General features: G+C 37.1%; 1 protein-coding gene across 2 annotated transcripts in view; it reads right to left on the reverse strand.

The window, feature by feature from the left end:
- Irak3 (interleukin 1 receptor associated kinase 3) overlaps positions 1 to 14787 on the reverse strand; it is a 54174-nt gene that overhangs the window by 29546 nt on the left and 9841 nt on the right. For both annotated transcript variants that reach the window (XM_015483048.2, XM_048805682.1), the window contains 4 exons: positions 8534 to 8716; positions 3427 to 3488; positions 2760 to 2814; positions 980 to 1131 (listed from right to left, as the gene is read on the reverse strand). In XM_015483048.2, coding sequence (XP_015338534.1) covers positions 980 to 1131; positions 2760 to 2814; positions 3427 to 3488; positions 8534 to 8716 — 452 coding nt within the window. The remainder of the gene's footprint in view (positions 1 to 979; positions 1132 to 2759; positions 2815 to 3426; positions 3489 to 8533; positions 8717 to 14787) is intronic.

The raw sequence follows: 14787 nt of genomic DNA on the forward strand, positions 1-14787 counted from the left end.
TTGTGTGTGTGTGTGTGTGTGTGTGTGGTGCTGGGGATTGACCCAGGGCCTTGTGCATGCTAGGCAAACACTCTACCAACTGACCTATATCCCCAGCCCTCCATTTCTTTTAAAGAAATGTTTATTGAGTGGTCACCTGGGCCCCATCCTCTGCTGGGTACCAGATGCACCCCTCCTTTGGGTGGTAAGAAATGCAACCTTTCATGTGCTCCCAGAATCTTTTGTACAAATCCCTGTTAAATAAGTACTTCTTTCCGATCAGTTTCACTCTTTTATTGACTTGATTATTTCCCCCCCAAATACTGTGAGCACCTTGAGAACAGAAGTAAGCCTTATTCACCTCTACACACTCAGATTTCCAGGCCAAGATGGAGGTTAGTAAATGTTTCCTGATGCTTGACCAACAGTGAAGAGAATGAAGGTCAGCTCTTTAGTGTGTCTGCCTAGGTAGTTGTCGCTAACTGACGCACAATTTGATTTGCCAATTCCCTCTCTGCTTTACTGGCTACAGTCAATCAACTGTCTTCTAAACTGCTCTGATCATTGGTTTGTAGCTCCTATTTAAAGCCGCTTCTTTCCCACCCTCCTGAACTGTAAAAGAAGACAATTTATAAAGTCGCACTGAATGCTCACGTGTGGCACTAAAGCTGCCTGAAGAGCATGCCGCTCACCCTAAGCAAACTGGCACAACCTGATCCTCTTGAACAAAGTCCCAGAGGCCCTACAAGGCTTTTCAGAAAAGTTTTTCTCATGCAATATATCTGGGGATCTGAAGGATTTAATGTCCACATTCCAAAAAGACAGGCATTCATTTCTCAGTCATTTCTCCAGTCACCTGAGCTCATATATCTTATTTCCATTTATGAAATTTTATGTTCAAATACACCTTCTTTACTGTTGATGAAAAATAACACATTTTAATATGAAATATGAGAAAATACATGGAATCAATATTCTGTGATAGTAATTCTTGCCATACCTGTTTAAATAATTTAACAGCGTATGCTCGATTTTGAATCTCCACTCTGTATACCTCAAACATATCCCCTTCTCCAATCAGGAAGTCTTTGTGGAAATGTTTGGTTCCGTCTATGATGTTCTGAAATCTGATGGAGGATTCATGCAATATTCCTTAGGAAGGAGAGTAGAAAGGGAGAAGATAAGCCACCTTTTCTGAAAGTCAGTGTTGCCATATTGGAAACATGTAAGAGCCAAGGGGAAGGCCAATAGAAGAAGGCCCAAGAACTCAAACTATAGCCTACATTAACTTGGGTCTGGATCTCATCATCCCAAAGAGCAAATGGCATTTTAGGTATCTGAACACTAGTATTGTGGTTTTGTCAACTCTCCAAAGAAATCTGCCAAAGAGAAATTTGGGGAAATTTTTCCAAGATTCTGTTTCCTTATTCTTAGGTCAATGTGTTTCTGTGGAGCCATTATGAACCTAAAACCTATTTAAAAAAAAAAAAAAAAAAAAAAAAAACCTGGAAATGAGCTGGTGCAGTGACACATACTTGTAATCCTAGCAGTTTAGGAGGCTGAGATAGGAGAGTCGCAAGTTCAAAGCCAGCCTCAGCAATGGCGAGGCGCTAAGCAACTCAATGAGACCCTGTCTCTAAATAAAACACAAACTAGGGCTAGAGATGTGGCTCAGTGGTCTAGTGCTCCTGAGTTCAATCCCTGGAACAAAAAAAACAAAAACTCTGGAAATGAGACTCTTCATATGACTAAACAATATTTTTCAAACATGACTGATAGAGATACTTTTCATGAGCCCCTAAATGCCTGACTTATTTCTCAGAACAAATCAGAAAGATGCTTCAGCTGTTTTTATTTTGTTTGTTTGTTTGTTTTTATTTTTATTAGTGGATCACAGTTACACATAACAATGGCATTTATTGTTACATATTGATATGTGCATATAATATAACAATATAATTTGGCCGATATCACTCCTTAACACTTCTCAACTCTCCCCATGCTTCAGCTTTTTGAAAAATCGCCCAAAGGAGAGATTGGGAAAAAACATTTAAAAGTAATCAAAAGAAAAAAAAGAAAGAAAGAAAGAAAGAAAGGTTGGCTAAATCTTTCAGAGCCCAATCTTGGCTATATTTCCACAGTTACTACAAAATACTCCCTAAGATATTTAAAGGTGATTTAGAGCTTATTATTAAAGAACTAAAATCTTATTTAACTATTCTAATTTTCTTTCAAACCAGAAAAGCATCAGATCCAGGCAAGGCAGGCTTAAGTAGTCTTCCCAGGTGGGACTAAATTATTCTCCCTACTAATAAAATAGGAGAGTTAATACAGAAAATAACTGGATTTTCACACTGACCTTCAGCATTGCTTTATAATCACCTCAAAAGATCTTTGCAATTGCTATGAAAATTTCTAAAGCAGTGTAAAACTCATCTTAAGTTTTTAAATGTTTTATTATGGTACTTAAAAATGGCAATTTTTACTAACAAAGAAAGATCAACAATTATGTTTTTCATTAGCAAAAGGATTCTTAAAATAAATGTCATTGATTAGAACTTTGTCAATGAGAATTTTGTCAATCAAAATTGAAACTACTTTTATATCTATGAAAGTTTTATACTGAATCTGAATATAAACAGTTAAGGTATTTATTGGGCATTTCCTCTTCTAAACTCATTTATGTAAAAGGATGATTTTTATAAAGCAAAGTTGTTGTTTATTTGTGTGTGTGTGTGTTTTGGGGTTTTTTGTTATTGTTGTTTTGTTTTGTTTTTTACCTTTTTCATTATGTTCAGGTATAAGAGCATCATCCACTGTGACATTGGCTTTTCCCTAAAAGAAAGAATGTACACCAGAGTAATTCCATTTCATAAATCTAGAAAGAACAGAGCCTCAACAGAAATGCAAAGCTCCCTGGGAAACTATACAGTGCAATAGAGTGGAATATAACTTTAAAAAAGCTAATAAAAGCAAAGTTATTTTTACTTTATTCAATAGCATTCATTGCCGTACATTTTTAAAGTTTCCACATTGACTGTAAAAACTCAAGAATCAATGCCATAGTCAGTTATAGTCTATTTAAATGACTTCTAATGCTACAGAAATGAGTACTGCTTATTTGCTCTAATAAAAACTCAAAGCAACATACAAAATACCAACTAGAAAAGGAAAGTTAAAAGTTAAGACAAATGAAGAACTCGTAGTTCTAAATCTCAACTCTGACAGACCACAGATAGGTGAAAGCTCTTATTCTGAAAATATTTATAAATCTCTAATTTCTTGTGTCTTCAATTCAATAAAGGATAATGAGAGTTTTAAGGCATTTCTGTGCCTTAGTTAAGTGCCTGCATAGCCAGCATCTTTCTGCCAGAGAATTTCATTCCTTCTGCTCAACTATATACACAATGGAGTTCAAGGATCATTTTCTAAGCACACGTGATCTACCTTGGATATGTTTGGAAATCCATGCTCCTGATGACTCTGCTCTAAAGAATTCAATCCTGCTCCTGAAAGAGAAATAAAGGGAACCAGATACAAAACAATTTTAGGTCCCAAATGTGATCTTTGTTCCCCTTTCTGAGACTGTGAAAATAAATATTTTGCTAGTAATGTTCATTTTTAAAGTTCAATTTCATTCAACTGTAATGGATGTAAATTTACAAATGTGAAATAGCTTTCTAATGAACAAATATTATACAAACTAACTTTCTTCACTTAAAACATGAATAGCTACTTAAAATCATTGGTAGACATAATAAAATATTAAAGTGCAAAGTAGAAAATTGAAAGGAAAAAATGTAGAATTGTTACCAGCTTTTTGCACATATATTTTAGATTTTTACAGTTATAAGATTACATCTTCCTGGGTTTGTTTATCTTCTGTACTATTTTGTGTCATAAATGATTAGAGCTGGTTGTGATGATGTTGATTGTGTGTGTGTGTGTGTGTGTGTGTATTATCAAACACCAACACTCACTACCCCTTCCCAAATAAAGAATTTCCTATCATTTCTGACATTGTGATTCAGACTTTGGACAATTTTTATTTTACCTTCTAGTTTTGCTTAGCTTGTGTTCTAGTGTTTTTAAAATTGTTTTGCTTATAAAACCAGCACCAAAACATAGTCAATTAATAACACACCTCCTTGAACTACACTATAAATCAACTAGACCTAATTGAGATCTATAGAACATTCTTTCCAAAAATAGAATACACACATACTCCTCCAATGCACACTGAACATTCTCCAGAACAAACCACATATTGGACAAATGTAGTGATCCTTGAAACATCTGGAAGTTATGAAATCATATGAAGTACATTTGCTGACCACAAGGGAATTGAAGTAGAAGCAATAGAAGAAAAATTTAGGACATTCACAAACACATGGAAATTGAACAACAAACTCATAAGTAACCAATGAGTCTAAGAAGAAATCACAATTAAATTATAAAATACATCAAATGAAAATGAAAACACAATATATCAAAACTTATAGAATGCTGAACAAGCAGTTCCTAGAGGAAAACTTATAGCTGCAAATGCCTACCTTAAAAAAGAAGAAATATCTTAAATCAATAGCCTAAATTTCACAGTGAGGAACTAGAAAAGGTACAGAAAACTAAACAGATGCAAGCAGAGGAATGAAATAATTAAGATCAGAGTGGAAATCAATAAAATAAGAGAATTTTAAAAAGAGAAAAATCAATGAAACCAAAATTGGTTCTTTGAAAAGATCTGCAAAATTGACTATTCTTTTGCTAGACTGACCAGGAAAAAAAGAGAGGATACTCAAATTACTAAAATCAAGAACAAAAGAGTAGGTATCACTACTGATGTTACTGAAATGACAAAAATTATAAGGAATACTATGAACAAATAACACTTATGCCAAAAAATCAGATAACTTAAATGTACAGATTCCTAAAAAGACAAGAACTATTAAAACTAACTCAAGAAGGAATAAACAATCTGTCTCTATAATAGGTAAAGAGATCAACTTAGTATTTTAAAAGTTCCACAAAGAAAAGCCCAGGCTTAGATGACTTCACCATTTAATTCTACCACACATTTGAGTTTTACACAAATTCTTTAAAAATACAAGAAGATAGACCAACTCCCAAATCATTCAATAAAGTCAGTATTCTAATACCAATGTTACATGAAGACACAGGAAAAGTGCAGTCTAAGATCCTTTCTGGATATAAATGCAAAAGTCCTCAACAAAACACTATCAAACCAAATCCAGAAACACATAAGGAATACATATTTTAACCAAGTGGGATTTATCCCAGGAGTCTAAGATTTGCTTAACATCTGAAAATTAATCAATGTAATACATCACGTTAACAGAATAAAGGAAAAAATCCACATGCTCATCCTCAACAGACCGTGAAAAAGCGTTTGATAAAATCCAGTACCCTGTCATGATTAAAACAAACAAAAAAAATCCCTAGAATGGAATTTCCTCAATTTGATATAGGACATCTATGAAAAGTCCACAGTTAACATTATACTCAATGGTAAAAGACTGGATATTTTTCCATTAAGATCTGGATCAAGACAGGAATAATGTCCAGTTTTGCAACTTCTATTCAATATTTTTTTATTTTTTTTAGTTGTAGATGGACACAATATCTTTATTTATTTATTTTTATGTGGTGCTAAGGATCAAACCCACGTGTGAGGCAGGCGCTCTACCACTGAGCTACAGCCCCAGCCCTCTATTCAATATTACACTGAAGATTCTAGCCAGGGCAACTAGACCAAAAAAAAAATAGTAAGGAAAAGAAGGAGGAAGGACAAACATCTTCAAGTAGAACAGCATTTGAAGTATGGAGGCTGTAAGGGCACTAAAAGTCATTGTCCCCCACTTTTTTTAAAGAAAGATAATACTTAATTGTCATAAAATCGAAGGTTCAAAATGGTTCTTCTAAGAAATCAGTAGAAAGCTGTGGATTTCATGACAAAACTGGAAAACAACTTTCAATCATTGAAATGCAAATGCAAAATATGTCATGTATGTATGGACAGAAATCTAATAAGTAAAGATTCTAATTCCTTGAAATTTTTGGTTATGTCTTGAGATCTAAGGAAATGTATGTGGATGCAAAGAAACCATCTAATGGCAGCAACCTGAACTGAAGGAACAGGGAGGAAACTTCTCAGTAAGACTCAGAAAACAATCCAAACATACAAAGTGATCCTGGAGGGTAGAAGACAAAAAGGTCAAACATTACTCTAAAAATAAAACTAAATAAACAACAACAACAAAAATCCCACCAAATAGAACATACCCTAAAGAAAAGTAGGCATTATTGGGATACCTGATATATCTGTCCATGCTGGCAGCATAGAAAGACTAAATCTTTTCATGTGTTTTCCATTAGGAACTCCAACCTCTAGTAGCTGCCACAGGACACATATTTTCAGCAGACATGCTCCCAGTGAATCATCACTGTCCACTTAACAGGCTGTCCAATTAACTTTCTCCATATTATGATTTAATTCAAAGCATCAATTCAATAAATTACATTTACTTTGTTATATTATATATTATATGTTATATTATATGACATATATACTATATTTTCTTTGTTAAAAGACTCAGAGTGAAGTACTATCTTTTTTCTTTATCTCAAATTTACCTATTTTTTTTTTAGTAGAGCAGTAAATAATTGTCTCTACTAGTCTGCTAATCTCACATTTTAAAAAAATGAAATCAAATTTGCATGTGTAGCAGACTAGGAGTCACCCAAGAACATGGAATGTTTGTCTTTGGATAGTCCAAATCATTCTCTGCTGCATAAATAAACAACATAGAGAATGAAAACATACTCTGAAATCTATTCCAGAAAACAGAATTATAAAACAAATCTGGGTGTCCCATTAAATTGTGCTAGGTTGAGCCTGTGAACAGCAAGCCATGTGGTGGTTTGTGAGGTTGGAAAAGGCTGAGATAATGAAAGGCACGGTATTTACAGTTCCCAGGGACTTAGTGCATTCCACTTGCTCAGCGTTGAGTAAGGCATTATGCTCTACTAAACCACGTGAAGAAATAGTGTAGAAAAGGTAAAAGGAATTAGCCAAGTTAGGTAATATCATGGCAGAAGCTTACTGAGAACCAATATCCCAGGAATGAATATCTATTAAATAAAAGTCATGCAGAAGCAATAGTTTTCTGGTACAGATCTCTCACGATTTCTTCTTTGTGTGTGTAAATCTTCTCTGTGTAAGAAGGGACAGGCTCATGCACATTAAGTATGTGATCAAAGAACCTATGTACAATTATATAAAACTGAAAATATGCCTGGATGAAATGAGCCAAAGAATGAAGATGTTGATTCAAACGCTTTGGACCCATGAGTCTTGAATCTATAATGCAAAAGCCCAAGTGTGGAGAGCCATCCTCACGTGTGACTGGGTGACTCCCGGTTTGGGTCTGAGGCTTCTGGCTGTGTCGGAATTTTCCTGGCCCTCTCCTGATGAGAGAACCCGTCCGTGTGGGGGTGTTACTGACCACTGACCCCGGGGGCCCAATCACTGACCCTGACCTTGGAGTGCGGCCCCCCCTCAACCTTCATTGGATGGAATTCTCCCCTGAATTTCTTGCTCCCCAATAAAAGGCTACTCCCTGGCGTGCTCGCTCTCTCTCTCTCTCCTGCTAGCCCTGAGTAATCCTTGCTGCCTTGCTGGGCGGTTAGAGGAGGGAACCAGAGAGGGGAGCCGTCTCGGACCTGGCAATAGAAATAAGGTAACTGAGTCTGTGTGTTTTATTTCGATCTCTTCTAGCTAACTTTTATGCCAAGAACCTCATTAATGAAACCATTGCGCTGGCCGCATGGTGGACCCAAGATCAATCACAATCATTAATGAAGTGAATAAATTCAAGTGGAAGAAACAGAACAAATGATGTTAAGAGACTATTTACTGACAAAGAATAAATGGAGAAAACTTCATAGGCATTATTTATTGGATTTCTCTGACTGTAAGGCATGACAATAGGACACACAGGGAAGAATTATAGAATGAATGACAGATAAGTGAGGCAGAGTTAAAAGCTATGACATAAAACAGCAGTGAATATAAAAGACAAATTCCAAGTTTATTCTGCAGGTATTATTTGCACTAAAATATGGGAGAGAGAGAGACACTTATTATATTTCTTATAACAAAACAAAGGATAGCATTACCATACTTTACTTAAACATTGCAATTCTGATTATACTTATGATTCAAGGAGTCTGAGTTTTGGAAAGAAAGCTGATTCTATTAGCTGATAGAAATAAAACATTTCAAACCTGCAGTTTGTAAGTAAAAGTTAAGAAAAAAAATCTCTAAAACCTCAAAAAGTAATGTGTTATATAAGCAAGGCAATAAAAAAAAGTGTCACACACAAATACAAAGCTTCAAGTTCCCCTGAAGATAAAAGTGACAAGTAAGGAATCGCTGACATACAGCATGATGTCGTGTATAAAACACAACATTTCCATTTACAATTTAAAATTCCTATAGGATGGACTGAGAGCCATATTATAAGAAAGTGGTTACCGTAATTTGTAATTAAATGTATCGCTCGATGATGCCCCATCTCCTGAAGAATTTGTAAAAGGTCACCGATGGTCTTGTTTTTCTGTGCCCAGGACCACAGCAATTCTCTTGTTCCACTTTTACCTTGGTCTACGTATTTTTCAATATGACGAACATCCAGCCAACTGTTAGAAAGTCTCTCTGCTGTGGAAGGTACAATAGAAAGAACCAAAGAACAGTTTATTTTTTATTGAAATACTCGTATATTTTACTTATCAATGAATAATTTGAACTAACTATTATTTTGAATAATTTAGCAGGTACTCCTCACCCACCTTCCACTAATATTGACAGTAGTAACCATGATACAATTATCAGAAGTAGTAATAACAAAACTGCAGATCTTATTTACTTTTATTCGTTATTTCACTAAGTACTTTTTTGATTCGGATCCTTTCCAGTTTCCCACATTACATTTAATCATTTATTCTCCTGAGTCTCCTCCAGTGGGTAGAGATTTCTCAGTCTCTCCTCATCTTTCCAGACAGTGACATGACACTGTGCCCTGCTCAGTGTGTAATATCCAGGGGGTTATGATATGATGTTTTATCACCATTAGTGTGTATCTTGATTATTTGGATAAGGTGGTGTCTGCAGGGTTTTGTGGTGAGCCGTTCTAATTAGACTGTGGCCGCCATTAGAAGATGGCGCCGGCTTCCACTGTGGCCTGTGATAAACAACTCCTAATATGGAGAATTGGCACGCAATCCCTTACCACCCTATGAGAAAGGTCCACGTGGCAGCTTAAGATTGGTATGCTGGAGGCTTTATTAGGCTGTGCTTGGGCGCTCGGCGACGGGTCGCTAGAAGATGATACATGAATCAAGGCCTGAATAAACTGCTGAAAGAAGAATCCTGTGTCGTGTTTTCCCTTGCCGGCGAGGGGTCGCGGCAATTGGTGGCCCGGACGTGGAACATATTCCTCGAACCCAGGATCCAGAACTTTCAGCAGTCAGGGTGGTGCACCAGTAAGTTCCCAGGTAAGTGGGAATCCGCAAGCAAATAGCGGGGCGCTCTCTCTGTAAATAAAGAGAGAGCGGAAAAAAGGACGCTCCTCTGTAAATAAGGAGAGAGCGGGGATTTGTACTTTCACTTTCATTATATCTTTGGAGACATTATGGGCACTGCCTCTTCGAGCCCAATTTTGTTGGCCCTAGATGGGTTGCTACGTTCAAAGGGACTTAAGGTAAAGCAGAGCACTTTGCANGGTCTTGTTACCATTGCACGCAGATGGGTTTCAGGACTGGTACTTCTTCTCGGCTATAGACCTTTTACCTTCCTCTGGGGTTTAGGGATTGTGTTGCCAACTTAAATTTTGTCATTATTACCAGGCTACCTGTGTTATCCTACTTCTCGCCGTCGTCACGGTGCAGGATGCTAGGCAAGGCACTGCACTTGAGTGATCCCTCAACGGACCTCAAGGAAAGCATGTCCTATTGCATGTGGGTTTGACGTCCACGCCCCGCCCTACGAAAAAAGGCGTCGGCTGATATGGGATCAGGTCTGGGGAAGGCGCCTCCTTAGGACTGAACCATACATTGCAGCCACTACTGCACAGTGGGATAGGACCTCTACTTTCGCCTGCATTGTTTTATAAAACAGAAGGGGGAACTGTGGTGAGCCGTTCTAATTAGACCGTGGCCGCCATTAGAAGATGGCGCCGGCTTCCACTGTGGCCTGTGATAAACAACTCCTAATATGGAGAATTGGCACGCAATCCCTTACCACCCTATGAGAAAGGTCCACGTGGCAGCTTAAGATTGGTATGCTGGAGGCTTTATTAGGCTGTGCTTGGGCGCTCGGCGACGGGTCACTAGAAGATGATACATGAATCAAGGCCTGAATAAACTGCTGAAAGAAGAATCCTGTGTCGTGTTTTCCCTTGCCGGCGAGGGGTCACGGCAGGGTTTCTCCACTACTGAGCTATCTTTTTATTTATAATTAATAGCTCTATGGGGGAAGATGCTTTGAGATTGTGGAAATTCACTGCTTCGCTGCAGATTTGGCCTACTAATATTTGCACCCACCAGTACTTTTGTTTATCAGAATTATTACTGTAGTATTTGCTTCATGGTGATTTTTTCTACTTTGTCTTTTTTCCTTCTATGTTCATGAACTGTAACTTTTCTGTAATAAAGAGTATCCCTTCATTCTCATGTATTTACTCAACTTTTATGTAGAACAGAATGGATTTATGGGTATTTATTCTATTCTAATGGTTAAAATTCAGTGTTATCAAGGTCTAGATCTGGGATGTCCCCAAAAAGCTCAGGTACTTCAAGGCACGGTCCCTAAGCCAGCAATATTCAGAGATGAGGCTTTTAGGAAATGATTGGATCATGAGGGCTCTAACCTCATCAGTGGATTAATCCATTTGGTAGATTAATCATATTAATCGACTTCTAGGAAGAGGTGGAAATAATATGCAGGTGGGGTATGGTTGGAGGAAGTGGTCACTGGGGGTATGCCTTTGGGGAATACATCCTCTCCTTGGCCCCTTCCTCCCTCTCTCTGTTTCCCAGCTGCCGTGAGCTGAGCAGCTGTCCTCTGCCACACCCTCCCACCATGTTCTACTTTACTTCAGGCCCAAAGAAATGGAGTCAGCTGACCATGGATTGAAATCTCTAAAAAACATGAACCAAAATAAATTTTTCTTCCTCTAAGTGATTCATTTTTCATTTTTGGTTACAGTGGCAAAAAACTGACTGACACACTATCATTATTTATTTTGTTGCTGAAGCGGTTCTAGCTTTGTCTGTCTAGGTTGGCTCCTATGTTCTGACAAGGCCTATCTTTATTTAAGTACTTTCTTAGTTGCTGACTCTACAAGATGCTCAAGGCTTATTTTGTATTTCCCCTTCCCCAGCACTGGAATTAACTACTTGCCCAAGTTTTCAGTGGTGATTAGAAGCTAAGATGCAGGTACCAAATGTGCTCATGGTGGCTACAGTTCCATTGCTTGGAGGCTCTCAAAGCAGACAGAGCTAATAAATAGAGATGTACACTAGTCCACAAATCCACATTTCTCTATCTGTATGTATACATATTACAAACCAAGAGCTTATTCTAGTACCTCTGATTCTAATCCAATCCCAGAGGTTCACATTTTAGTCATTCCTCCTTAGTAACTTAATCTACTCTTATCATTGATGCTATATTTACTTGTTCATTTACTTCTACTACACTTTATAAAGTACTTTCAGAATTGCTAACCTACCCCCATGAGAAACACATTCACTAAATTAGAGCATAATAATTCTTTTTGTCCTTAGCTTAAAGGCATCCAGTATGATGCTGTTTTCCAAAATTATTTAGGTTAATTCTTTTCCTCCTCACCCCTTTCAGGGTGGGTATTATTTATTGGTAATACAGTTAGCTTCAGATGTTGAGGTTTTCATGCAAGAGTGTTTTAAATGCTTGTTCCACATAGTTTTGCTGTTGAATATTTTTGAGTAATTAAAAATTAGTATCTGGGTGGGTTAGGAAAATGTTTCACTAAGGATATTAGGCTTTTCTTCACTGCTCAAGACCCATGTATATGGCTTGTTTTGGATCTTGTAAAAATACCTTAAAGTGGTACTAAAAGTGTATTTTTTTTTGTACTCTGAGTTAAAAGGATTTTTCAACTGAAAACTTATTTCACCTTGCTGTACAACTTTCAAATTTTAAAGTGTACTGTAGGCAAGGGAGGGTGAGAGAAGGCAAATGATAGAAAGGTAGCTTTCTTGTTCCTATAATAATACAAGTTCCTATAATAATATAAGTCATTTTGAGTTCTAAGATTAACAATGTGCTTTTGAGTCATTGATGGTAACAGCAGCTTTCCCTCATTGCTTTACCGTCCATGTAGGATCCCAGATAATGATCTGTGGATACAATTCAACTATCATCTGAAGTTGATCATGGTGATCCCAGTATACCACAATAACTAGTGATGGAGACTCAGTACCTTTTTCTCCCTGCCACACATGAATATGGAAAGAACCCTCAAAGAGCAAATAAATCAACTTTGTTAAAGGACTCTCCAATCTACCAATGATATTCTTCAAAGGCTGATGTCCTTTCAAAAGACAAACAGATGCTCAGATCTAAGGAAGTGATTAGCCTTATGGAACTTTCTTCTGTTTAAAGTCTGTTTCAGGGTCCAAAGTTTGTGTTAAGGAGTTGCTATACAAGTTATAGTATTTGAAATCAAGACATCAGAAAGGCAAGCATTTTCTGCTTTAATATGGTAACCTCTTTCCCCAAATTTTCGGTTCTATCTGGTTTGCTGTAATATTCAATTTACTTCAACTTTATGTTCTTGCTGGGACTCTCAACAAAACCTGAAAGTGGAAAAAGTTCAGAATATGAAACCACTACTCCCCCCCACCCCATTCTTTGAGCCAAAAGTTGATATTGTAGATAGTTCCAATGCTCTCCAATATTTCCAATCCCCCACCCCATTACAAAGGATTACATTTCCCTTCCATGTAAGGTTAGGTATGTGTCTATTCTAGCAGAAATACTAAAAAGTCAAGGCACAATTTACCAGGTTCCCAACCCTGCTACAGCAATGGTAGAAGCACATGCTGACCTAGGGTTGTCTCATGAATAAAGAAGCCTAGGAATCTGGGTCACCACATGCGGGACAGATGCACTAGACTCTGAGTGCTCTTCCCAACAGCAAAAAGCAAACTTATACTATGTCAAACTACTAAAATTTTGGTATTGTTTATTATTGAAGCACACCATAGTCTATCCTGACTAATACATACAAAGTTACATCTTGAATTAATCCAGTCACTTCTTGTAGGAGAATAGAGTGAAAGAGACTGGCAGCTTTTGTGATCACATATCAAACAGGGAGGATAAATGTGACTTTCAATTCGAATGCATGTTTAGGCTACAAGGGGGAAAAAAAACTAGCTTTAATGAAATAGCTGACATTATTGAGTTGGAATGTCTTTACTTGTCCCCCTTATTTTAAGTTCTGGCAAGAATATATTATTAATTCCTTATTTTTTTATGGAGACAGTATCTCATGAAGAGGCAAAAAAACTATCCAAATGCCAAATATGTTTTAGATTGCTATCTTTACAAAAAAAAGGGAAGATTGTAGAGCAAAAATATTGGTAAGATCTGGTGTGTGATGCTCTTTAATATACAGATTAAATATCTGTTGGGTTTGCATCTGTAAATTCAACCAACTATGGATCAAAGATATTCAGAAAAAGATTGTCTATACTGACCAAGTAAAGACTTCTTTTCTTTGTCATTATTCCCTAAACAATACAGTATAACAACTATTTCAGTGGCCATTTACATTGATGTAGGTATTTTAAATAATTTTGAGATGATTTTAAGTATGTGGGAGGATGTGGATAGGTTATATGCAAATACTATCCCATTTTATATAAGGGACTTGAGATCTATAGATTTTGTAATCCCATAGGTCCTAGAACCAATCCCCTATGGATAATGAGAGATAACTGCTATTCTTTTTTATATATGTGGTCTGGCTTTTTGGTTGAGACACGTTTGTCATGAACACTTTAGCTAGCTATTTCAAGAAACCCTTGAAAGAATACTGTGGATTGGGGTGTTCAAACATTTGCTGTTATCTATGATGAGCCAGGGTACAGTAATTGCATACACCAGTGGGGCATGGAGATAGGTCCCTAACTAAGACAAAGACCCAGGAAAAGTTCCACTACAGAAGTGTTTTACAGACATTGAGCCATGTTTAAGGCAATGAGTATTTCTAAAGGGAGACCAATTCTTAAGGATTTGAAGCCACTACTGCCCGTTCTTTGAGCCAAAAATTGATGTGGTGGACATAACCAATGCTCTCCATTATTTCCAATTCCCTACCCCATTATGGAGGATTACATTTCTCTTCTCTGTAACATTAGTAATGCGCCTATTCCAGCAGAAACACTGAAGAGTCAAGGCACAATTTACCAGGTTCCCAATCTTGCTGCAGTAGTGGTAAAAGCACATGCTGACATGGGGGTATCTCATGATGGAAGAAGCCTGGAATGCTGGGCCACTGGATGGGATACAGATGCACTGGACCCAGTGTTCTTCCCAATAGCAAAAAGCAAACTCATACTATGTCAATACTGTAAGTATTGTAATATGTGTAAATACTGCATATAAGACTGCCAGGGTATGCTAGAATTTAGAATTTCATCTGGAAACCAACAAATAACTCTCAGCCCTGTAAACTGTCC

This window comes from Marmota marmota, unplaced genomic scaffold (genome assembly GCF_001458135.2).
Source record: "Marmota marmota marmota unplaced genomic scaffold, marMar, whole genome shotgun sequence".
Taxonomy (NCBI): domain Eukaryota; kingdom Metazoa; phylum Chordata; class Mammalia; order Rodentia; family Sciuridae; genus Marmota; species Marmota marmota.